We start from the raw sequence: 26,926 nt of genomic DNA on the forward strand, positions 1-26,926 counted from the left end.
TAATTCAGCTTATATCATATCTTATATAATACAGACGTTACTTAAAAAAAAAAGATGATTACGTGCTACGCGTCATGCATGTCAAGTAAAATGTCTTTCCCTTGTTCGACACCAAAAAAGAAAATAAATGTTCTGTTTTTGTTTTTTTTTATTGATTCTTGTTTTGTCAGGTAAAAGAAATAAGTGTGCGAAAATTTCAACTTGATCCGAGATTGGGTGTGGGAGAAATAACATGTACACCCTTTTTACCAGACAGACAGACAGAGTGACTTGATAAAAGCTTTGTAAAAAGTAAAGTACCCCTTATAGACCTTGCGATCTATAGATGGTGTAAAGGTCATCATTTTCAACTAGGTTGTAATGTGGCAAGCACAACGACCTTAACCTTCCCAAACTAATGCCAGGTATCCATAAGAGTAGCAAATAGTTGTAATTTTACAAGGCCACTTTCTTGCAACGCGAAAATACGCAAGAACTGTCAAGATCTGTAAAATATGTAAAGAGTGTCAATATTTCCCAGAGAATAAATACATTCAAACACGAAAAAAAAAAACATTCCTCAATTTCAATCTTGATCTTATATCAGTCTCAAACTAGAGAGGGCTGAATGTTGTGTCTGTGTTTGTGCAGCACACGATCAAAATTTACAACACACGCGGAAACCCGCCAACGTGGGAAAAGATTGTGTGTCCTATGTGTCATTGGCTTGTATATGACTTCATACTTAGCCAAGTTGAATGAAGATAAGAGGACCCAGGAAACCACCCATACGGGTCATAAAAGAATAGAAATGTCGGTAGGGTAAATTTATAGACTGACCAACTTTATAAACGGTTGCAAAATCGCATCTGTTTTATTGTTCATTTGATTGTTCGAAAAAGAGTCAGGTCTTGCGATGCAGCTGGTTCTCTGTTTTCAGGCGCTATGGATGTTCACTATGTCAGAGTTCCAAAGGCGTAAGTAAACCAAGCACAATGTAAACAGTCTTTGTGATTCTAGAGTGTGGATGACCTTATTCAGAGTGGAGGCAGAGATCTTTACTAATAAATTATTATGTTAGTATTTATGGTGTACTCTTGTTAGCATATCTCTATTTTTTTTGTAGCAAAAAAAATAAAATAAAAAAATACTACGCTTTTATACACATTGTTGCGCTCTGACCAGCCACAATCATTATTAACTGTACGTAAACTATATACACTGAGTGCTTTTCTACAATCAGAATTGTTGTAGGACATGCCTAGAAAACAAAACGTCTTTCTAAAGTTGAAATAGTAAACAAAGAATAGTTGTGTAAACAAAAGTAACTTACATAAGAAAACAAGATGTTTGTCGAGAATGTAAATAGTAAATAAAGAATAGTTGTGTGAATAGGAGAAGCTTATATTCTTTCTAAAAGTTATATAGTAAACAAAGAGTTCTGAAAAGACTCACTAGAAAGACTTCTTGCAATAGTGAATCATGACAAGAAATTAACAGAATGAGAAATTATAGACGGCCATCAGCTTTACAAGACAAATTTTCCAAATGTGTTATTGAAAAAAATAATCATCATCCGACTTACACTGCTTAATGTTTCTATGAAATTAAATGACCCAAGACAGAATTCTATTTTAAAAGCTGAGCTACTAAAACATTGTAAATTTGTAATTCCCTCTCCCCACCCCCTTTTTTTTTATAGATCAGACTATTCGATCTACAGGGCAGATGATGTAAAGGTCATCTACTTCTGTGGCCCACGGTTAACGAGGGTGTCATGTGGCCAGCGCAACGCCCAACCGCCCTTACTTTTCTCCAACTAATGTCAGGTACCCATTAGAGCTGGGTAGACTCAGAGGCGCCCAAAGATCCCGAAATTAAAAATCCCAATCTTCATAAAGATTAGAACCGGGACCGTTCAGCCACCTCGCCTCTCGCGGTAAAATAGTTGACTATAACACGCCTTGTAAAAAACATTATTTCTTTATTCTCATTGTTCTTTTCACCTGACCGATTCCTAGCCCCAATCTGTGACTTGGAGGAGGAGAGCGGGCCGTGCAGGGCGCTCCACTCTCGCTACTACTATGACTCTAAAGGAGGCGCCTGCTACAACTTCAAGTACGGGGGATGTCAGGGCAATGCGAACAACTTTCAAACTAAAGAAGAGTGCGAGGCCAAGTGCATGGGGATTGCGAGTGCCAACTTGACGTCTAAAGATGTCCAGTCCAAGTCTCCCACAGAAGGTAAGTAGGTATAGTTTAGAACTCTTTGAGGAAAGATTAAGGTAGACATCACACTGCTACACGTGTTGAGGTGAAGGCCAGGTGGGTCAGAAATAGGTTAAGTAACAAATCACTTCTGTAAAAATCAAGTGTCTGCAACTATGTACCAAAACAAATTGCTATACACAGAGGCTCTTCATCTTTATAAAATTAATAACTAGAAGTCACTTACATAGGAGCCATTTACATAATAGATAGGAGTCACGTATATAATAGCTAGGAGCCATTTACATAATAGCTAGGAGTCACGTATATAATAGCTAGGAGCCATTTACATAATAGATAGGAGTCACGTATATAATAGCTAGGAGCCATTTACATAATAGCTAGGAGTCACGTATATAATAGCTAGGAGCCATTTACATAATAGCTAGGAGTCACGTATATAATAGCTAGGAGCCATTTACATAATAGATAGGAGTCACGTATATAATAGCTAGGAGCCATTTACATAATAGATAGGAGTCACGTATATAATAGCTAGGAGCCATTTACATAATAGATAGGAGTCACGTATATAATAGCTAGGAGCCATTTACATAATAGCTAGGAGTCACGTATATAATAGCTAGGAGCCATTTACATAATAGCTAGGAGTCACGTATATAATAGCTAGGAGCCATTTACATAATAGCTAGGAGTCACGTATATAATAGCTAGGAGCCATTTACATAATAGCTAGGAGTCACGTATATAATAGCTAGGAGCCATTTACATAATAGCTAGGTTTTTTTTTTTTTTTTTTTGATTTGAGGCACATCGGCACAATTTAGGCCATGTCGTGCCTGCAGTCCCTTAAGGACTACTCTCTCTCTAAACAACAAGGGTCAGATTCTATACAGTCATATAATTAAAATCAAGGTCTATTCACAGTTAAAATAGTAAAGGTAGTAAAAATTTAAATATTTGGTAAAAATCTAATGTAAATAGTGCATGTTCACAAATTCAGAAATCACATCTTCGTAAATAGCCCCACTTCCCGAATAAAGCCCAGTACCTTCCCAGGGTCGACATTATTAAATAGTGTTTTTAGATTAGTGGCTCTAAAATATTTCGCCCTGACATCCTGGTATCTGGGGCAATCAACGAGGATATGTTCCACGGTGAGGCGAGAGTCACAGTACTCGCAAAGTGGGGGCTCCTCTCTCTTCAGTACAAAAGAGTGCGTGATGTAGGTGTGGCCAATCCTAAGTCTGGACATGGTTGTGCTACCACGCCTTGTCAGACCCTTAGGTGTGGGCCGCCACCTGACATCCGCCACAATCTGCCTGAGTTTACTGTGAGTCTCAGCCTCCCATCGGTTCTGCCACTCTCGATAGGTGGCAGAGGCAATACTTTGTCTCAGGTCCGAGTAGTGAATTTGGGTTCCTGACACCGCATGATTTAGGGCTCTCTTTGCTTCTCTGTCTGCGGCTTCGTTTCCCTCAATGTCAACATGGGAGGGGACCCAGATGAAGGTGACATCCCTACGGTCGGCTGTTATTTGGTCCAACAGCTTCAGGCTCTTATGTACCAATGGGATGTCAGTCTTCATCCGCCCCAAAGCTTGCAATGCAGATTTGGAGTCGGAGCAGATTATAAATTTACTCCTTTCTGATGCTTTTACGGCCATAAGTGCAAGCAATATTGCGTGCAATTCGGCCGTAAAGATGGAGCAGCCATCGGGGAGTCTACGGGAGATTGTTTTGTTCCGAAAGGAGCAGGCACACGCGACCTTTCCCTCCATTTTGGATCCGTCTGTGTAGATGGTGCCACAATCTCCGTAGCTCTCCTACAGTTCCCTAAAGTGGACTTGTAGTATGCTTGGGTTTGTATTTTCTTTTTTGAAATTAAGGAGGGATAAATTTAATTTGGGTTTATTCAATAGCCAAGGAGGATTCTGAGGGGTTTCTATTTTAGAGATTTGGTCAATGGGTGGTGTTAAATTTTGAATGGGTTCTCTCATTCGAAGGCCCAACGGCTGTATGACGTTAGGCCTTCGATTGTATAATTCTACCTCTGTGGGGTTAAATATGGAGTCAAAAGCAGGGTTCGTGGGGTTGGATTTTAGCTTGACTATATACTGCATTGCAAGCTTTTTCATTCTTATAACATGGGGAGTTCTCCAGCCTCCACATGGAGACTTGGGATAGGTGATGTACGAAACGCGCCGAGACAGAGACGCAGGGCAGCATTTTGTATTGGTTCCAGTATTTTTAGGTACGACTTCCTTGCTGCTCCATATATTATGGATCCGTAGTCTAGCTTGGATCGAATTAGACTCCGATAGAGCAGCAGCAAGGTATCTCTGTCAGCTCCCCAGTCCGTATGGCTGAGTACTCTTAGTATGTTTAATGACTTTTGGCATTTCTTCTTAAGTTCCTTAATGTGGGGGAGAAAATTAAATTTGGAATCTAAGGTGAGGCCTAAAAATTTTGTAGTTTTCACGACAGGGATCTTCTTTTTGTGTATAAATAGTTCAGGGTCTGGGTGGAGTCCCCTTAGATTACAAAAATGCATACTAACTGTTTTGGAGTCTGAGAATTTGAAACCATTATAGTTTGCCCAACCCTGAATTTTGTTTAAACATAACTGTAATTTTCTTTCTAAGGTGTTCATGTTTTTCCCATAAGTAAGAATGACAAAGTCATCAACATACAAAGAGCACTCTATGCCAGGGGACAGCGCATTTAAGATGCTATTTATTTTAATGTTGAACAGGGTGACTGACAGAATGCTGCCCTGGGGTACACCCATTTCCTGTTCATGAGTGTCAGAAGCGGAGTTGCCCACTCGAACCTGAAATTTTCGATCTTTCAGAAATTCCTCCACAAAACGGGGGAGGTGTCCTTTAAGCCCCATAAGCGCCAGGTCACGTAGAATGCCATGTTTCCAGGTTGTGTCATAGGCCTTTTCTATATCGAAGAATACAGCTACTAGATGTTCTCTTCTGAGTAATGCATTTCTAATATAAGCTTCCAGCCTTACCAGGTGGTCAGTTGTTGTCCGCCCCTGCCGGAATACGCACTGGTAGTTTGAGATCACTTTATTCCTTTCCAGGTACCAGACCAGCCTACTGTTAATCATTCTTTCCATGGTTTTGCAGATGCAGCTTATTAGTGCTATTGGTCGATAGTTAGCTGGGTCAGAGCCGTCTCTTCCCGGTTTAGGTATCGGTATAACTGTGGCTTTCCTCCAGCTGTTTGGGAAAGCGCCTGTTTGCCACACACAGTTATAGACCCCTAGCAGGACTGCCAATGAGGGTTCGGGAAGGGGCTTGAGGAACTGGTAATGGATTTCGTCTTCTCCAGGCGCTGTGTCATGTGACTTGTCCAGCGATTCCCTCAGTTCCTCAAGCGAGAACGGTTTGTTGTAGTCTTCATTGTTCTCTGACCTGAAATCAATGGGGTGTCTTTCCTCCCTGGTTTTGACTTTTTGGAACTCTGGCGTGTAGTGTGCAGTGGATGATTTCTCTGGGGGACGTGACAGTTCGTCCTTGGTTTTTCAAATGCCCTATTGCATTTGATTCTTTCCCTTTGATTCGCCTTACTGCCTTCCAAACCGCTCTAGCGGAAGTTTTGGCATCCAGACTGCCGACAAAACTTCTCCAGGAATTCCTTTTGGCTGACCGTATGGTTTGTCTAGCCTTTGCTCTAGCTATCCTGAATAGCTTTAGGTTTTCCTGGGAAGGATTCTTTATAAATGCAGCCAGTCGTTTTTTCCTATCACCAATAGCACTTTTGCAAGCTGTATCAAACCATGGTTTGCTAGGCCGTTTTGGATTTGCAGAGGTTAGGGGTACAACTTTCCTGGCTATACTTAGTAGCTTGCTAGCAAAGGTATCAGCTGGGTTCTGTTCATGGAGGATATTTTCTGTGATATCCTCAGAGCATCTTTTTTGGAATTGTTCCCAATCGGCCTTATTCAGTTTCCACCGCTGAGGTCGTCCCAATGAAGGGAGATTGTTAGTAATGATGATTGGGAAGTGATCACTTCCCCGTAGATCATTGCTAACTGACCATTTAAAATCGTCCAGAAGTCCGGGGACGCATACGGTGAGGTCAATGCATGTGAATGATCCAGTTCCTGGGTGCAAGTAGGTCGGTGATGCATCATTAAGTATGCATAAATCATGTTGGAGGAAGATATCCTCCAGCATACGACCTCTTGTGTCGGTATTGTTGGATCCCCACATGGTGTTATGGGCATTGAAATCCCCAAGGATTAAATAAAGCCGGGGGAGTTGTTTCAATAGGTCCTCCATGTCTGTTCGGTTTAATGGAGCGCCTGGTGGTAGATACAGGCTGCAGCAAGTGATAACCTTGTGAAGGGTTATCCTAGCTGCTACGGCCTGTAGTGTGGTCTGTAGTTCTACCCTCTCATGGGGGATGCTATCCTTCACAAGGATACAGACTCCACCTGATGCTCTCTCTGCATCCTCAACATTCTTGGTGTAAGCACGGTAGCTTCGGAAGCTGATGCAATCTTTCAGAAATGTTTCCTGTAAGCAGGCAGCTACAGGAGTCTCAGAGTCCATCAGTAGCTGCATTTCCTCGTAATTGGCCTTGAGGCCTCTACAATTCCACTGTACAATTCTGGAATCCATGGCTTATTCTAGATGACCTACTTGGAGCTATTTGGCCTTGGGAGGCCCCCGGAGAGGTTTCCCTTTATTCCAGTGACCTTGGTATTTTTATTCTTGGGTTTGGATGGAGAGGAGGACAACCCCCTTTTGGGGGAAGTCTTTCTCTCTGGAGAGGGGAGATCCCTCTGGTTAGAGCGGAGGTTATTTCCTCCTCTCTCACCTCGGGCATCCTCTCCGCTTTGATTTCTCCCCTTAGGGAGTTGGTCAACCTCTAACTCGGTAGAGGTTGGGGTGTCTGGCTGGGTTCTCTGAGGAGAACCTGTGTCAGACATGATGTCTCCGGGTTCTCCCGGAGTATTGGTTTTGACATGCTGCTCAGTCTCCATGCTCTCATCAGCGAGCACAGAGAACCTGTTCTTTAGCATGACAACAGGGCTTTCTTGTTTCTTCAGAGGTGTGTTCTTTGGCGGTGTTTTCTTCTGAGTTGGGGGAGGAGGAGGGGGTGGTGGGGTCAATGTGTCCGTCTGTGTGGCTATGGATCTTCCTTTCTTAGCAACAGCCTGGGCGTAGGTCTTTGTCAAGCCGAATTGGCCCTTGGGTAGGGCCAGTACAGCCGATTTCGCCTGGCTAAAGGTACATCCGTTTCTTGCCTTGTACTCCTGCACGGCAACCTCCTGTTTCCACACAGGGCAGTCCTTGGAGTAGGCTGAGTGGCCAGCTTGACAGTTTGGGCATTTGAACTGGGCTGTGCAGCCCTTGTCCTCATGACCCTCTCCAGCACATCTGGCACACACAGTGTTCCTCTTGCAGACTGCCGCGCCGTGTCCATAACCCTGGCACTTGAAGCACCTCATGGGGTTAGGTATGTAGGGCCTCACTGGAACTCGTAGGTATCCTGCCTTCACATACTCTGGCGGTGTCCTAGTTCCGAATGTGAGGATAATAGTGGCGGTTTTGACCTCCTCACCCTCCCTGCGCCTGGTAATGCGCCGGGCATGGGTGACTCCTTCAATGCCCTCCACTATTTCCTTCTCGGAACATTCCAGTAGGTCCCTAGAGCTGATTACACCTCTGCTGGTGTTCAGACTCTTGTGTGGCATGACTTCCACTTGGAGATCACAGAGTCTTCTGCATCTTAAAAGCCCATCAGAGTGTGTCTTGCTGTCTACTTCTACAAGGAGTTCCATTGTTTTGTGTAGCTTAGACACACTCTTGGGCTCTCCCACTACTGACTTGAGTCCCTTATAGATAATAAAAGGGCTCAACTTTGTCAGGCTTTTTCCCTCCTCTGTGCATCTAACCACCAGAAATGATGGCCTGGTGGCACAGCTTTTTGGGACCTCCTCTTTTTTATCGTCAATTCGACGTTTCTTGCCCAGACATAGGTCTGGGGCAAGTAGTTTTGTGTGTGTTTTTTTGTCCATATATATTTTGGTTAATTCGGCACCTGTGCTCCCCACCCGCCATCGAGTCCAACAAGGGGACGGGCCATTCGGATGTCCAGAATGAGCCCGCCAGGGCTACACAGGTGCTATACTCAGTCAGCTGCTACATCGGACATGTGTCCGATACAGCAGCTCCCTGATTGACCCTCCAGCCACCGCCCTCCAGCATAGGTCGACGACCTATGCTGGTAGCTCGGCATGACCAGCCGGTTGACCCAGAGCGGGCCATCTGGGTCTCAGGTCTAGGGGAACTTGGAGCCAAAGTATTGTGTTGTTGTGGTTTATCCTCAGATAGCCACCACTCAAACACCAGGATCTCTTTATCCCCCCTTACCCGTCGCAGTCCACGGCAAACGGACTGGTCTAGGACGTAGTGAGAATTTAAAGTTAAGGAGACAGTGTGATGATCAATGAAGGCAGACTTAGGAAAAGAGGAGGCAGACACAATGATAGAAAAGAAGTAGGGCACTTTTGAGCTCCAAAAGTGCTAAGGAAAGAGGAGCGCAGTTTAACGTCATGTCTCGGGACGATATTATAGCTAGGAGTCACGTATATAATAGCAAGGAGCCATTTATATCATAGCTAGGAGCCACTTATATAATAGCTAGGAGTCACTTATATAATAGCTAGGAGTCACTTATATAATAGCTAGGAGTCACTTATATAATAGCTAGGAGTCACTTATATAATAGCTAGGAGCCACCTACATTTATCCTAATTACTCCTTCAAAGTTTGAGTAAAATATTTGCATTACTATTAAGTTATTTGTTTTCAGCATTTTTAAAAATAGAAATACTATAATAGATAGTTTATAGCTGTGATACTTAAAATACGACCCGCGGTCCGTATTTGGCTCTAGACGCCGTGCTTACTTGCCCTACAAAACCTATGGCCCCAGTGCACATAGAGGCACGGTTCTATTGGGATCGACTTTTTTATGTGAAGGTGTGGCCCATGACACAAGTGACATATTTCAATGGGCCGCAAAACATTGGCCACCACTGATAGGATTACAGTGGGCTATCACGTGACTTTTTCAGTCACGCTGTTCAATACAAGTAAGTGGGATGTGTGATTCAGTGGCAAAAAAACAACAACACGTGGCTACCTATCAAGGGGGGCTCAAGTTAGAAGCCAAGCACGAACTGAGTTGTGTTTGCTGAGCGCCAAAAGGCAGCAAGGAAATATCATCAAAGATAATGCCCCCTTCCACACGTCCACAAAAGAGATTGAACTCCTACGAACTTATAGCATGCATGAAGGGGGCTCTATACAAAGACAATTGTTTTTAAAAAATCTAACTTCCCGTCATGGTTTATTCTATTTTCAATCCAGCCAGTCACTGCTACCTGAGCTCGGAGACCGGCCTCTGCAAGGCTTCCATTGAGATGTACCACTACGACCCATCCACACAGAAATGTTTCACTTTCTACTACAGCGGGTGTGGAGGCAACGACAACAGGTTTGAGAGCGAGGAGCTGTGCTTAGCCAACTGCACCAAGCCAGCCAGGCTACCACTCGGCCCTTTGGGACCCGTGGGTAAGTTCACATGGGACAGCGTTATCAAGATGCGTTGACATGCAGGCACCCAAAGGGTCGCCCCCCCCTCTTTTGTTTTTATTTCTTTTGTTCCTCCAGTGCACAAGACGCAGGTTCACATTGTACTTTATCTGTAATACTACTTCACATGACAGCTTGTTGTTTTTTAATAAACACTATTTTTTCTCACCGCGTCTTTATTTCTCACTGTCTCTCGTTTCTAATGCATAGTGCTGTACCTTGGTCCAACCAATAATTTCTTTATCATTTGTGAGATGGCATACATTTCCATAATGGCAAGGCGCTAGCAATAGATCATCTCTAAACCTTTGTATAACTACTAATAGATTGAGAAAGAAAAGGGTCTATAACTATTGCGATTCTCGATCAAACGTTTACTTAATATATTTATAAGCAAGTAATGTATGACAAAATAACGTGTACAATTAGTGAAGGGGACAAAACCCAACATGTTTAACCATATTTATGAATACTGAAGGATTAGTTTCCCTAATTGGTATTAATTTCCCTTGTTGGTATCAAACAAAATAATTAATAACAAGTAATTAATCGACTTATTTGAATAGTTCATCTTATTCATGTATTGTCTAACGCCAATGAATAATTGTGTAGAGTTTCAACTTGATTCTAGAATGTGTGGGAGAATTAACTCGTTTAAACTTTTTACCAGGCAGACAAAGTGAGTTGATAAAGGCCTTGTAAAAAAAAAATGGCCATAATGGGGATCGAACCCACGACATTCGCGTTATTAGCTGTCAGTTTCGTGAGTTTCCAGAGCTCCTGCAACTTTTCTTTCCAACTTATTTTTGAGCCCATGAAGAGAGTGTAAACTTATAGCAGGAATTGAAACCAAATAATTTTTTTTTTCCATAACAGAGGTATATATGCAGCTTTAGTGATCAGAGTTTCTTAAATTTGGTGAATATTTCATTACAAGTTCATAGCTTACACAGGTGACAAATATTTAGTCTTTAAAAGTTGATAAGCCCAGATATTTTCGATGCATAGTACCATTAGAGAATGGGATGGGTTGCCTGAATCAGCCAGGAAAATCAACGACTTAGCAGAGCGTAAGTCACTCATTGATATGCATGACTAGATTAACATATGATATGCGTTTGACGTAATTATCTTCTCTTTTGAAGTAACGTCTGTAATCTATAAGATAAGATATTTTATCTGCTATGTTCACCCTGACGCCAATGTTCTAACTAGGCCAGTGCAAGTTTTTCAATTCGTATTAATAAACAACTTGAGTTAAAAAATAAGATGCTGTGGAGCAGTGCAATGCCCACTGTTTACCTTAACGGAAAAAAAAGTTCAGCTCTTCAAAAGTTCCAACTAGCTGGAAATAATTGTTTCGGATGTCCCTTAGAGTTGAAGATAATCTACTTCCTGGTCCAAATCTCCCGCAGGATCGGGGGATGACAGGGGGCAGGGTATAAACGCGGGACCATCGACACGACCGAACGACAGCACAGCGCGCAAATTGCACAACCAGGCAGATAATTTTAAGTGGGGGGAGGGCCTAGGACACTAGGTCTAAATTTCTTGTATTTTTACACAGGTCTATATTACTGAATCAATCTCTAGTACTCGTTAGACACAGACATTTTCTTTGCCTGCAATACTTAATTAATCTTCTTATAGCCAGCTGTTAAGTTTGGATTAATAGACGTTAGAAATCCGAACAACCGCAATGTGTTGGGCCAATTAACAATCTGCCTTACAATCTCTGTGTACAGTGGACATCTGTCAAGAAACGATGGAGGTAGGGCCTTGCAGGGCCATGATTCCCAGGTATTACTTCGACACCGCGACCAGGTCGTGTCAACTATTCCATTACGGCGGCTGCAAAGGTAACAACAACAAGTTCGAAACAAAAGAGCAGTGCGAGGCCAAGTGTCTGCCGGCGGACAGGAAAGATGGTGGCCAGCGGGACATCAAGTGGACACAGGGAGTCAAAGGTATTTCTTAACACATGATAAAATATGCAATCCTTTTACGAGTTGTGGAGGAGGGGGAAAAACATAGAACTGTGATGGAGGTTTGGTTCACGGGAGGGGGGGATCATGGAACTGTGATGGAGGTTTGGTTCACGGGAGGGGGGGGGGAGCAGGGAACTGTGATGGAGGTTTGGTTCACGGGAGGGGGGGATCATAGAACTGTGATGGAGGTTTGGTTCACGGGAGGGGGGGGGAGCAGGGAACTGTGATGGAGGTTTGGTTCATGAGATGGGGGGGGAGCAGGGAACTGTGATGGAGGTTTGGTTCATGGGAGGGGGGAGCAGGGAACTGTGATGGAGGTTTGGTTCATGGGATGGGGGAGCATGGAAATGTGATGGAGGTTTGGTTCATGGGATGGAGGGGGGAGCAGGAAACTGTGATGGAGGTTTGGTTCATGGGAGGGGGGAGCAGGGAACTGTGATGGAGGTTTGGTTCATGGGAGGGGGGAGCAGGGAACTGTGATGGAGGTTTGGTTCATGGGAGGGGGGAGCAGGGAACTGTGATGGAGGTTTGGTTCATGGGAGGGGGGAGCAGGGAACTGTGATGGAGGTTTGGTTCATGGGAGGGGGGAGCAGGGAACTGTGATGGAGGTTTGGTTCATGGGATGGGGGAGCATGGAAATGTGATGGAGGTTTGGTTCATGGGATGGAGGGGGGAGCAGGAAACTGTGATGGAGGTTTGGTTCATGGGAGGGGGGAGCAGGGAACTGTGATGGAGGTTTGGTTCATGGGAGGGGGGAGCAGGGAACTGTGATGGAGGTTTGCTTTCATCACTTGTCTACGCTCAATCCAAGACGAATAGTCTTAAATCATTTCTGACCATTGATAGAAAGTCTATAGACTCTAGACCGTTTCAACCGTGAATATTAATTTGTTTAAAAAAATAATAAAAAATCCCAACATTACAAAGTTGATCACTGTGGTCATTTCTAGTGTGTAATTGAACATGACAAAAGGAGAGTTAGACCAAGTCTGTAATAGGGAAGGATGGGTACAAATAACTTTTTGTTGATCTAAGAGGAAGAAACGTTTTTGCTTGTTAAAAATATACATACCATAGTATGGTTAATAATTTTTAAAAATTAAGAATAAAACTTGGTGAAAACTTTGCTTTATAAAGTGTTTGAATGTGTGTGTGTTTGTTTTTCTTCTAAGCTTCTCATTGTGGGTATTTTTTTTAAACCTGCAGATGAAAATTATAGATGAAAACTTTATAATCTATTGTTATATCTATTTTTAGCTGACCGTATGCTATGTTGACATTCCATTTGTTATTTAAAAATTGGGTATTGATTTTGCTCTATCAACAGACGGCAAATGTTTGCTAGAAATGGACAGCGGACCTTGCAAGGCCCTTCTGTCCAGGTATTACTACGACCAATCCACAAACACCTGTCAAAACTTCAAGTACGGAGGTTGTAGTGGCAACGACAACAACTTTCAATCCAAGAGCGATTGCGAGGAAGCATGCTTGACCAAGACGGTCAGGACCTTCACAGATTCGGATAACGCAGCAACGTCAAAGCGACCGCTGAGATTATGGTCCGTGATGGTCTTGCTAGCCATCATGAAATTGGGACATGGGCAATGATTTCGCTCGACTTGCCAAGTTGAATCTAGGTGCTATGTAAATAAGCAATAGGGATCGAGATCTCAAGAATCTATGACAATCATCTACCTTTACAATGAAACACCAATTAAATTAATTGTATAGCTCAGCAGTTAATGTCTTCAAACTCCGACGTGTACAAACAACATCAAATCATGTATCCCACAATTGTATTATTATTATTTGTATGATTTTTGTATAGTTTCTACGTTTAATACATTGTCATTTTGATAGCCGACATTTTGCGTTTACTTCTTTCTAAACATTGACATTAGTTAAGGCTTTGTGATGATATTGAATCCAACAACGAGAATTCTGTTTTTATACATCGGGGATCGCTATGAACCACTGGGCTACGCAACAAGGGGACAGAGTTCGAATCTTAAATATGCTTAGTTAGAATTTGACTAAGCCAACACGGAAACCATCTCCTATATGTATATGTATCCCCCCCCCCCCCCCCCACAAGTTCATAAGAGATTCGACCAGAGCACACACAGCATGCTAGAGGTTATATTGTATGTGTGAGAGTACTTAGGGGTTGTATTGTATGTGTGAGAGTACTTAGGGGTTATATTGTATGTGTGAGAGTACTTGGGGGTTATATTGTATGTGTGAGAGTACTTGGGGGTTATATTGTATGTGTGAGAGTACTTAGGGGTTATATTGTATGTGTGAGAGTACTTAGGGGTTATATTGTATGTGTGAGAGTACTTAGGGGTTGTATTGTATGTGTGAGAGTACTTAGGGGTTATATTGTATGTGTGAGAGTACTTGGGGGTTATATTGTATGTGTGAGAGTACTTGGGGGTTATATTGTATGTGTGAGAGTACTTAGGGGTTATATTGTATGTGTGAGAGTACTTAGGGGTTATATTGTATGTGTGAGAGTAGTTAGGTTATATTGTATGTGTGAGAGTACTTAGGGGTTGTATTGTATGTGTGAGAGTACTTAGGGGTTATATTGTATGTGTGAGAGTACTTAGGGGTTGTATTGTATGTGTGAGAGTACTTAGGGGTTTTATTGTATGTGTGAGAGTACTTAGGGGTTATATTGTATATGTGAGAGTACTTATAGGTTATATTGTATGTGTGAGAGTACTTAGGGGTTATATTGTATGTGTGAGAGTACTTAGGGGTTATATTGTATGTGTGAGAGTACTTAGGGGTTGTATTGTATGTGTGAGAGTACTTAGGGGTTATATTGTATGTGTGAGAGTACTTGGGGGTTATATTGTATGTGTGAGAGTACTTAGGGGTTATATTGTATGTGTGAGAGTACTTAAGGGTTATATTGTATGTGTGAGAGTACTTAGAGGTTATAATGTAAGTGTGAGAGTACTTAGGGGTTATATTGTATGTGTGAGAGTACTTAGGGGTTGTATTGTATATGTGAGAGTACTTATAGGTTATATTGTATGTGTGAGAGTACTTAAGGGTTATATTGTATGTGTGAGAGTACTTAGGGGTTTTATTGTATGTGTGAGAGTACTTAGGGGTTATATTGTATATGTGAGAGTACTTATAGGTTATATTGTATGTGTGAGAGTACTTAGGGGTTATATTGTATGTGTGAGAGTACTTAGGGGTTATAGTGTATGTGTGAGAGTACTTAGGGGTTATATTGTATATGTGAGAGTACTTATAGGTTATATTGTATGTGTGAGAGTACTTAGGGGTTATATTGTATGTGTAAGAGTACTTATAGGTTATATTTTATGTGTAAGAGTTCTTTAAATAACTAAGAACTCGGAAACATGGACTTTGAACGTAATGAGCCCTGTGCACTACATAAAAAGATATAATTTAAGTGCGAAATGTAGTAAATAAAGATGTGTGCTACTTCAGAGTTTGAGTGAAAACACAAACTCTATTTCCCATCTTGTTTCGTTTTTCTTCCCGTAAAATGGCGGACGCGTTTTTTTGTTTTGTTTTTAGTGAATAACTTAGATACCCAATTATGTCTTTAATAAGCTTATTATTTAACACATGAAATCAGTGTCTAGTCTTATGACTTTCTCTAGTCTTGCGATTGGACTGCGTGTGTTGGGTGGAGATGGAGTCTACCCGGTGTATTCAATGGTCCCGAGAGCTCGGCTGAAATGTTCGTCTCACTAAGTTCGATTGATTCGGAGATTCGTTGGGCAAGATCCCAAAGAGCTTGTGACCAGTCTATAGCCATTGATTGATCTCATGAGTGGTGTCACATGCCTTCTAAAAGGTTCATGCTAATAAACTACGATATAGCTCATGTTTAAAGGTACAAGAATACTAGGAACGTTACAATCGGCATTTTTCTATTATAAAGTTGCCTTCAGTCTAAGACTCGTGGAACATGTGTTGTGGTTATAAAGTCCTATTTTGGAGAGACATTCTCGAACGCATATTTGCGTGTGAAAGTAGAGCATTGGGGAGCCAGACTTTTTCTGTTCGGTTCCATTTTTATTGCTACTCTGCTATTCATTGCTTGTCACAAAGGCACATAGTGAGATCTGGAACTTCGTCTTGACAAGCATTTATATCTATATAGCATTGTTAAGATCCTTTTTGATTACATCAAAGTGGGGGGCGAGCAGTTTGTAGGAGGGTGTTATGTCCAGCTACAGTGAGTAAACTGCAACTGCTGTATCTTGCCATCTTTGACATTTTAAAGTTGTCATAATTTTAAAAAATATATTAAAGTTCCAGAGATTTTCTTTTTCTTTGCTTGTTTATGTGTGTGTGTGTGTGTTTTGGTTCCATATAAAGAAAAGTTTGAGAAAAAACAGCACTACAATACCAGCGAAGGCTAGAAAGGGCGACAACTTTCCAGCAACCGAAGTAACCCGATAGAGTTATCTTTCTTGGTCTACGCAAGACTCCCCCAGAGACCGAGCTAAAGAAAGTTGTAATATGAAGTGGCCCATGAGGACTGGGCTGAGAGCAGGATCATTTGTTAGCTCAAGCAAGAGATCAAACCCTACAGCTCCCGGACTCTCACTCCATTTTAGATCTAGATTGTCTTTCTCCACGTCCATTTGTTTTCTCAACACATTAAAATAGATCATTCGTCTAATTGGCTGTGATTCGAGCAGCAAGACATTGCACAATGGAGTTAATAGTCTCTAATGCTCATCCTAATAATCTAAGGATTAGTTTTCTCTAATTAAAAACATCTAGCCACTTTTAAATTATTAACCTTGTAATATATTTTTCTAGATCCATATTATATATAACATTTTGTTTTTGACGTATTTCAAACCATCAAATGAAAGAAGTAAAGAGAATAGGTTAACCCTATACTGAAACTTAAAATGTAGTGTCATGTAATTATTCTTTGTGATTTTAGAGCTACTACATGAGTGTATAGATTTGAATTACAAGATTCCTAGTAGAACAGTGTATGTATTATTGCTACTTTACTTTTTGTTCTTCTGTCCTAAAGTGTCTCTAAATTTCTTATTTTGTAGATTACAGACGTTACTCCAAAAGAAAAGATAATTACGCCCTACGCGTTTCATGAGTCATTTTATTTATGCATGTTAATCAGTGACTTTAATTTGACATTATAGTATCGTATTTTCGCGCATACACCCCCGCATATGTGTATAACTCACACATGTGTATACCACATAAAAATTACAAAATAAGTAAAAACAAAATCGTACAAACCGCACCCATATAGATATATTTACCCCGCATGTGAAAAGCATGACTTGTCGTAAACTACCGGTACATAGAGTACCATCATCAGTACTGATTGTCTTCTAGGGGTTTATAATGATATGTTCATAAAACCTTCCAATGTGCATTTCTCAACCACACAGCGAACTCTAGGAGGTATAAAGTCCCACCAGTATGTCCTAAGTTTCTGTTATACTATGTTTATGAGTAAATTAAATTTCGTAAACCCCACACCTTTCTATACCCCGATCAGCCGCCATTCATAAAAAACAAAGTTGTACAACCCGAGCGTTACATGCGCGAATGCGGTACACTATATTGTGTTCAATGAACAAGAAATAACATCATGACACTTTACTTTGACAGCGTAGCTCCTGGGAAAGTTACTGGGTTTTATCCGGGAAGTTGGACTGGCTGCTAGAATTTTAGGGATTTAACTTGGGGGGAGAGGGAGTATGTATACATATACTTACTGAACAACCTATTTTTATTAATACTTTATGAACTGAAACTAGAATTTTCAAAACTATAAATAAACTGACTTAATGTACATGTAAGAACGCAACTAAATCAGAAGTGTCAACTAGAGAGAAAAAAATAAAGAAAAAGTGGATGGTAGAAACATTTGAAGTGCTAAGTGCAAGACGAGGTTATTTGGTTGGGCCGTGAAGATTTTTAGACAGAGCGCTGGCCACCAATTACACAAAATATAGCGCAATTGTAATAAATGTATTTACTAGTCATAATTTAAGTTTCACAAAACAAATGTACTTTTTGGTTTTGGTTAGGTTTGTCGGAATACTTGTTTTTAATGAGACGAATCAATGTAGAAAGTATTCACGCCCCCCTCTCCACCCCACTTTTTAAAAAACTGTCCTACTTTACACGCTATGAATACATCCATTACCAACAACCCATGTGTACTGTGTAATAAGTATGAGAATGCTCACATCAACTCTAGCATAAGGTGGCCCTAAGATCTTTTCTGTTTCTAGTCTACGTCTTTTATGATCACATGATCCCATGCTATCTCGTCCCGATGTAGATATCTATAAAGCATCATTAGTAAACCAATGTAGGCCTATGCAATTACACAAGCGTGCAGGGATAGTACAGCCCTCAGAATCGGCTTTTAATTATTATTTTTGTATAGTCTGTACCCCTTATTACCCTTTCCTATAAAATGTATCTCATCTCTAGTCATATAAATAATTGACTTAATTATGGTGAAGTAGAATGTGTATAATTGCACAACTCTTCCAAACACCGTTGCCATACGAATGGTACGCCTACAAGCCTCCTACAAAAATGAATGTAATGATATTCATCTCATCGTTGACATGTAAAAGATTTTTTTTTTTACAAAAAACCCTAATCCCAAAAGTTAGACTTGAAATTCACACTTATTTCAATGTCATTGTATTTCGTCGTGGTCAAAGGTGAAGAAATATCTCACAGATGTTGTGAGTTGTTCATTTTTTGCAAAGGCGCGGTGGCTGAGTGGTAAAGCGCTTGGCTTGATGAAGACTGGTATTTTTAATTTCGGGATCTTTGGGCGCTTGTGAGTCCACCCAGCTCTAATGGGTACCTGGCTTCAGTTGGGCTAAAGTAAAGGCGGTTGGACGTTGTGCTGGCCACATGACACCCTCGTTAACAGTGGGCCACAGAAACAGATGACCTTTACATCATTTGCCTTATAGACCACAAGGTCTGAAAGGGGAACTTTACTTTTACTTTTTTTTTTTTGCAAAGCGTGGGATGTTGATTAGAATGATGTCTTTTGTGATATTAAACAGGAAAACAGTTTTTTTTTTTTTTTAAACTAGACTCTCAATTAGCACTGCACAAAAAACAGAACAAACATGATCCTGAAGTTTCGAAACGTACCAGCCAACTGATGACTCACACAGCAATCTAATTCATTTGGAAAGATTTATAGAGACGCAAGAAAGGCATGTCTTCGACCAGAAGACTAACATAAATAAGATTAAGTTAGAGTGTTGTATACATAGACAGACTCAGCAGTGACCCAAAGGTAGTCCATCCATATTAACAATCAAAAACAGAACATTACACCTGCACGCAAGAATTAAACTTAGTTACTAATATGTACCTTAAGGTTTTCATTTATGACATTATTTAAAGTTTGTGCAACGGTAGTGATAGAAGGCATTATCCAAATAAGATATGATCATAATTAAATTATCAAGGTGTAAACTCTTGTATTTCAGTGACGTTCGCCTGGACACAGACACGTCTCATATTTTATTACCCACATGATCTTATCGGCCTGGTTTGTATTCAAATGGTATGAAATAAGATACTTTCACAATCTGCAAAGTTCCTAGCAGGCCCCACAGAAGGAACTACTGTATACTGAATACGGATATCCAGAAAAACGCTAGGTGTCACATAATCGCATTTTGGCACTAAAGATTGGATAATATTGCAAATAGCTAACAAGGGGCAATTAGTCACTGTTACATCTTGAGAAAGTTTAAAGACTTTGGACTCTCTTCTTGCTTGTGGTGTCCCCACGCATTGAGCAGCTTACTTTGCCACCGTCAGACTCTCTACTCAAGCGGGTGCGTTAGAGCACATTTTGGTACGTACTAGGGCTACTTACCTCCCTGGTCTCAGCACAGAGTTTACATAACCATAAGGGCTGCTTGCTACTGTTGACAGTATCGACCCCACATTTGGAGCAGACGGCCTGAAAACACACAAACATATACACACGTAGTGTTTGAATAATCAAGGTCAGAGAGTTTGTTTGAGCAGTGACGAAACACGCACGCACACACACACCCACACACAGATATTGATTTAAGATACGGGTAACAAACAAAAAATCACGTGAAGGCGATGGGGGAAGAGATGGCGGTGGGGGAAGAGATGGCGGTGGTCGCTTGGGGTGAAAATGCTAAGGGCCGAAAGTTGAAGAAATATTCACTGGCGCTCGAATATAATTAATCAAGAGAAGATAACCAACCAAGTAACCCTATAGATCTAGAACTTTGGGGGGGGGGGGGGGGTAATGTCTTCCTAACCCTAAAAATGATCAATGTTTAACTATTGTTGTGGAGCTAATCAAAATATTTTGAGATAAAGAGGCTAGAATCTCTTATCTTATCTTATAAATAGCAGAAGTTCCTTCAAATGAAACGATAATTCCATCCTACGGGTATACATGTGTTAGTCTAGTCAAGCACGTTCATAAGAGACTTAAATTCAGGCTGATTCAGGCAAACATTGCATGTTATAATGGCACTAGGGAAGAAGTAGCACTTGTAAGAAATTGTCCTAGCACGTGGAATAAGAAATGTGCCTTTCTGAGTATTTTATTAGGTTGTAATTTTGTAATTGTCTTCTGTCCTGGAGCGTCTCTACATTTAGTGATTTTACTAATGGCATTACTCTAATCAAATGTGAATATTCATTAGTTATAAATCTCACGGCAGTATTTTGCAACAGTGGCTACAGAATTACAAACAGATATTGTTTGACTTGCAGGGCAAATGATTCATACAAACATAATAACCTAATTAAGATTGGCTGGATGTTTTCAATAGTTGTAACAAGCAGGGATAATAAAATGTTGAGGATTTCTACTACATGTATAACAAATAAACCTTTACTGACAACGTAAATAGAATTATTTCAAGGCAAATCTTAACTCGAAATTACTTTCAAAGCTGATACATGGAAGCACATTATATTAGTTCACTTTGTACACCAGAACACAAACTGCCAACATTAACCGATTAGCTAATCAATTGGTCGTTATTAATTAATTTTATTTTATATAGATTATGTACTGAATTGGTGGCGTGATAATAATCAAGCACAGTCGCAGTTCGACAAACCATCTAAACATTTTAAACTAGCAGTGAGACTCATAACAAACGAATATTCACTTTTGACTAGAGTAACACCTAAATCATTAAATTTAAATGCTTAAAAGTAAAGTAGAAATTATACATAAAACACTGAACCATAATCTTCAAATACAAAAACAAAACCTAATAAAATACTGAGAAAGACACAAAGATAAAGGAACATTCCTCGTTCCATATGCTAGGACAAATGAGTACAAGTGCTCCTTCTTCCCAAATGCTATTAGAGCATGGTATGGGTTGCCTGAGCCAGCCAGGAAAACCAATGACTTGGCAGAATTTAAGTCATTGGTTGACATGCATGACTAGATTAACCTAGGATCACGCGTAGCGCGTAATCATTTTTTTTTTAAAGTAACGTCTGCATTTCATAAGATAAGATAAGGTAAACAACTTTTCGAGCCAAATTCCTCATCGTGTCCATCTATAACTAGACCCTTAAACCTCTACTATAAATAGACAGGACTCACTTTCACGCAGTCATCACAGAAGGTCGGCGATGCTCCCAGCAGTTTGAACTCATCACCACACAGAATGCACTGCGAGCTCCCGTTACCTATGGCGTTCTTCTTCATGTTGTCCAGCTTGTCAACCAGTCGCCTGCAATCAGTGGCACACGTGACTACCTTACAAGGTGAACACAGTGACTACTACTAGTTCATCGAACATGCAAACCAACATCAACAACAGAATAACAATGAAGTGAAAGATATCTTTATAGAGTTCATTCACAATGTGAAAGCCAGAATTATAACATAAGATGTTCTTAAAGTTCCTCTAGTGAGTCAGAACGAACATTATTACATCAATAGATATCTTTTAGTACGTTGAGCGAGTAAGCAAAATAATGAAAGCTAGAATAAACAGAATAACATTAGTAGATTTATTTTAGTTCACTGAGATAGTAAATAACACGAATGATCAAAATATATATTTATATATATCTACGGTCTGGTAACACTATTTTACACGTTATTTTTCCCACTTCCCATTCTCGGATCAAGTTGAAACTTTGAACAAGTATTCATTGTCCATGACAACACATGAATCATTGCAAAATTAACCGATTAGTTAATCAATTAGTCTTTATTAATTTATTTTGTTTTATACACAAATTGCATTGAATTGGTAGCGGGAGACCCGTGCACAGTCGGAGCGCGACAAACAAGCTAATATTTTTTAAACTAACAATGGACTAATAAAGCATTCAATTATTTTAATTATTTAAATAGCTCAGTGGCAAAACACGTCGGCCTACCAACATGGAGGCTCAAGTTCGAATTCAGACTCGAGCATTTTTTCTTTTTAAATTGCCTTTAAGAAGGCATCACGGGAAACTTTCTCTCCCTTCCCATACCCTCTCCCCCACACTGGTTCAGAAAAGTGATAGGACCATAGCACATAGAGTATGCTAGAAGCATGAACGTTGACCTAAGCAAGTTCCATCCAAAACAGAGGTCGATCACAATTACCGATAAGATGACAAAATACATACACTGACTTTGTAAAACTCTTTTATTTCTGTAAGATCGCCCTTTGAAAAGGTAAAGTCTACTGATAAACCTAGATGGTTTGGCATTCGATTGGTGACATTTTGAGTCATTGAAAATGAATTACATGATTGATTCAAGGTAATTTATATAATTTCACTCAATGTAAGCCAGATTTTTAAAAAAGTATTTTGTATATTTCACTTGGGGGAATACTATACCCGTACATTACATACATACATTAACTAATATCTAAATGAAAAAAAAAGGCTTTTTTTTAGAAGAGCTCTAATCAACCACAATTATATTGTGATTATATGCAGCAATTTTTTAAGACGATTTCTAGATAGAACGTTCCCAATGCTTTAGAGAGAAATTACAGTAGCCGCGAATAGCCCATAAAAATCCGAGGACTAAAGTGGTATGTAGTCATAAAGGATGAGGGGGGAGGGGTATTGAACGGGTATCACGCAAAGTCGGAAAAAGCCAAGCAATACAAGCGAGTTCATGGTGCTCTAAACCTGGCCACTAGAAACTCTCAAGCCATTGACAGGAAATCATCAAGGTGGGGAGGGGGGGGGAACTTAAAGGGGAAAAAAATAACAACAGGGTTGGGAACAGTGTTATTTGATCAAAGACTGTAAAAGTAGATTGAGAAAGAAAATGGAGGTAAAACTGGAGCCAACGAGCCACTTGACCTTCACCTTGACGTTCACCACGTAGGCACGCAATACTCAGAGACGTGTTAAAGAAAAAAGGATGGAGTAAATAACTTTCAATTAAAATGTAGATGCATTCATTGTAATTGTATTCATCAAATATAAAGTCTGAAAGAGAGAAACATAAATTGATCCAGAGTTGCACAAGAGAACTCCAGAAGGCTGAATGGATATTGATCCAAGGAGCACAAGTAATGTAGGTGTCAAAAGGGACCAGCTCTAAATCAAGCCAACAAGAACTATCCATTAGAATCACGTTTTCTGTCATTAACGCCTCTTCAATTACGGGTCCAGCCCAGATCTGCTTATATTACGTAACAGAAATGTAAAAACAAGCAATAGAAAAAAAAACACTTTTTAAAAGCAAAGCTTAACTAAGGGGAAATAACGGCTAATTACAACCATTTATCTGAAAATTACAGGGTTCAGCTCCCTTTCAGCTATATAAAACAAAATTAATTCATTAATACTAAATTATTAACTATTTGGTTATTTTTTGGATTGATTCGTGTATTATTATTGACTATGAAGAATTGTGCAAAATTTCAACTTGATCTAAAAATGGGAAGTGGGAGAAAGAAAAACATATCAAATCGTAATGAGGGGACTAAATCCATATAAATATATCCACATCTCTCATTAAGTAGCATTTATTCCCCTTATTTCAAAATCAAACGATATTGTTACAAATGAACAGTGACAAGTAGAGGTCAACGTGTGACCCCAGCGTGATGACACAGCAGCCAGTGTTCTCTGGAATCTACGCGTATAAACAAAGACAGGATGTGACGTGTCCTCACGTGTTATTCCACGGGACGAACAGATCTAAGAAGGGGGCAGCGTTACGAATGAACAGTGACCCCAGCGAGATGACACTGCAGCAGGTGTTCTCTGGAATCGACAAGAATAAACAACGACAGGATGTGATGTTTCCTCCCGTGTTGTTCCAGAGGATACTAACAGTGTTTTTGTAATATTGGACAAGCGATTAGGGACTCTATATAAGCCAGAGAGTTAATGTGAAAGTCAGTCGTGAGTGAGTCGTCGGTACTGTTGTCTACTGTGCGAGACAGTAGAAGAGAGATGTGTACGACTCGATGCAAGTTAACTAGGGTAGAGTTAACTGGAGTGGACTACTGTCGTTAAAGTCTATACAGCGAACTACAGTGGACTTGAGCCGTTACAGTCGATACAGTCGATGTAAGACGTGTGCGGCTCTGATTCGGTAGACTTGAGTACGACTTGGTTCAGCTTTGGGAGACCTGGAGCGACACTGGGAAGTGTGTCGTTGGTCTGTTCTGTGGAATACGGCTCGAGGAAAGTTGAGAAGAGAGGAATTGCAACGAAGTGAAGAGATGCATTGCAACGAAGTATAGCTAACTGTAAACTGACAGATATTGTACGGTCTTCTACGCTACATGTTACAGTAACAAATTGTTAGAGTTAATAGTCAATAAAGTTATATGAAGCTGAAAGTTGAGTCGTCAAGTTCTTTACAGTGTTTTTATTTGTGTGCCTACTAGTACATTTAGCCAGAGGATTCAGAAATACGTAACAGTATAATCAATCATGAACAATTAATGAACTAAATGTTTAATTTTTTTTTATTGATTCATTTCTCGTCAGGCTCAATGAAAAATTGAGAAAAGTTCAACTGATCCGATGTTGGGAAATGAGAGAAAAAACATGTTCAAACATTTTACTATTGAAAGAGGAGGAATGGAGAAGGACGTTCGACAAATCTTGTGTGGTGCCCCATTGGTCCAACAGACTAAGGGATAGGCGAAGGCGGTGTGGTGAAGTGTTGCATATCCTCGTAGTCGACTCTCCTAGGCCACTGCTACCTGACCAGGATATGTCTTTGAAACAATTAGTACAACTTAACGAATGTTTGATGCCCGGATTTAAGTAAGTGGAGAGCAGGGCATTATTTATGCGAAAACTTCAATTGAATGCACTTAATAAATGTATAGCGTGTGGTATTGATGCACGGCAACAGGGCCGGTTCTAGCGATTGCGAGGCCCTATGCGAAACTGATTGCGCGGGGCCTAGTTTGTGTGGGAATAAGGATAATAAGCGAAAATTAAGATTTTTGTATAAGAAAAAAATTCGACTTTGAATTTTATTCATTCTTTACTAAGTTAAAAATTGCGATCTGTACTTGACGAACCTTGTAACCAATGACATATTTAAATGCCAGTGACTCTAAAAGTAAATAAAGTTTTGGAACTTCCGATTAAGGTAAAATTTGCCCGATTTTTACATTTTATTACATGAGAGCTGACAATGCTTTTTTTTTTCTTTTATCGCGCATAGGAGTGGCGTTTTCCGCAATGAATGACACCCACAAATGACAATTTTGTCTATTTTTCTGGAGGTTTTTAAGAGTTTTCAGGAGATTTTTATAAATTCAGATTTCCATGAGTTTTTCGTATATTTTTTTGCAATTTAATAATTACACCTTGAATTAGCGCGGGGCCTATGAAAGCGCGGGGCCCACTGCGACCGCATAGGTTGCAGTGGCTTAAGACCGGCCCTGCATGGCGATTGCTAATTGAAACACTATTTGTTAATTTCATCTCGATTCCCATGTTTTTCATATTTAATATTCATTATTTTGATTACACATTTTATTAGTTTGTGAAGACCCACCTTTGGGGGTGAGTCCCTCCGAGGAAGCATAATCTTTACTGCTTCAATCCGGCCCTGTGAGTATCGCAAGTAAGAGATGTTTTATTGACAACAATGGCACTCACCTCCGTCCCAACACCCTACCCCCAAGTCTTCGTGAACTTGATTATAATGATATTAGCAGCAGATAAGCTTCTTACAGCGGTTCCATTGGTTCTAATTTTGTCTTCATTTTGTCGGAAATAGTTTCAGCCATGTACTTTACGACAAAGAAAGTAAATCGATTTTTTTTAAAATAAGAAAGGTGTCTGCGGGGAGGATGTGTGTGTGAATCCATGGACAAGCTAAACAGACTCTCAAAATACCAACATTACTTTCAACATTACTGTCAACATTACTTTCAACATTACTTTCAACATTACTTTCAACATTCTTTCAACATTACTTTCAACATTTTGTTTAAACATTTCTTTAAACATTACTTTCAACATTACTTTCAACATTACTTTCACACATTACTTTCAACATTACTTTCAACATTCTTTCAACATTACTTTCAACATTACTTTCAACATTACTTTCAACATTCTTTCAACATTACTTTCACACATTACTTTCATCATTACTTTCAACATTACTTTCAACATTCTTTCAACATTACTTTCACACATTACTTTCAACATTACTTTCAACATTACTTTCACACATTACTTTCAACATTTCTTTCAACATTTCTATCAACATTACTTTCAACATAACGTCAAGTTCCACAAAAACCTTGTATTGTTAAGGTCTTGCTTCTTTGACCAACCGTTACCTAGCAGGGTGTCATATTGCAAACACAACGACCAACCGCCTTTACCCATTAGAGTTGGATGGACTCAGTGGCGCCCTAAAAATCCAGAAATTCAAAATCCTAGTCTTCACCGAGTTTCAAACCCAGGACCCCAGGTTCGGAAGCTAATCACTTAACCGCTCAGCCACCGCAACCCCCAAAGCCCTTATACATAACCGAATACTTGTTACTTCTAACTTTGACAACCATTGCAGTAACCATTTGACTAATATTGTTATTTGTCTG

The 26,926-nt window shown here is 40.1% G+C and overlaps 2 protein-coding genes across 5 annotated transcripts in view; one reads left to right on the forward strand and one right to left on the reverse strand.

Moving 5' to 3' along the window:
• Positions 1–26,926, reverse strand: part of LOC106056162 (rabphilin-3A-like) — a 146,532-nt gene that overhangs the window by 35,767 nt on the left and 83,839 nt on the right. For all 4 annotated transcript variants that reach the window (XM_056007067.1, XM_056007065.1, XM_056007068.1 and 1 more), the window contains 2 exons: positions 21,475–21,604; positions 19,735–19,821 (listed from right to left, as the gene is read on the reverse strand). In XM_056007067.1, the coding sequence (XP_055863042.1) occupies positions 19,735–19,821; positions 21,475–21,604 (217 nt within the window). The remainder of the gene's footprint in view (positions 1–19,734; positions 19,822–21,474; positions 21,605–26,926) is intronic.
• LOC106056163 (actinia tenebrosa protease inhibitors-like) lies at positions 675–13,678 on the forward strand. The gene is made up of 5 exons (XM_013212771.2): positions 675–956; positions 2,001–2,222; positions 9,607–9,810; positions 11,577–11,798; positions 13,147–13,678. The coding sequence occupies exons 1-5, from the start codon at positions 896–898 to the stop codon at positions 13,425–13,427; spliced, it is 990 nt and encodes a 329-aa protein (XP_013068225.2). The 5' UTR covers positions 675–895; the 3' UTR covers positions 13,428–13,678.

Source organism: Biomphalaria glabrata, chromosome 12 (assembly GCF_947242115.1).
Source record: "Biomphalaria glabrata chromosome 12, xgBioGlab47.1, whole genome shotgun sequence".
In the NCBI taxonomy this organism is placed as follows: Eukaryota; Metazoa; Mollusca; class Gastropoda; family Planorbidae; genus Biomphalaria; species Biomphalaria glabrata.

What these genes read in the sequence shown, in the direction of transcription:
- LOC106056163 (XM_013212771.2), top strand. Translation starts at nt 896, where the DNA reads ATGCAGCTGGTTCTCTGTTTTCAGGCGCTATGGATGTTCACTATGTCA. An exon ending in TATGTCAGAGTTCCAAAGGC is followed by an intron (nt 957 to 2,000) that starts GTAAGTAAACCA and finishes ACCGATTCCTAG; the next exon opens with CCCCAATCTGTGACTTGGAG. An exon ending in GTGGACACAGGGAGTCAAAG is followed by an intron (nt 11,799 to 13,146) that starts GTATTTCTTAAC and finishes CTCTATCAACAG; the next exon opens with ACGGCAAATGTTTGCTAGAA.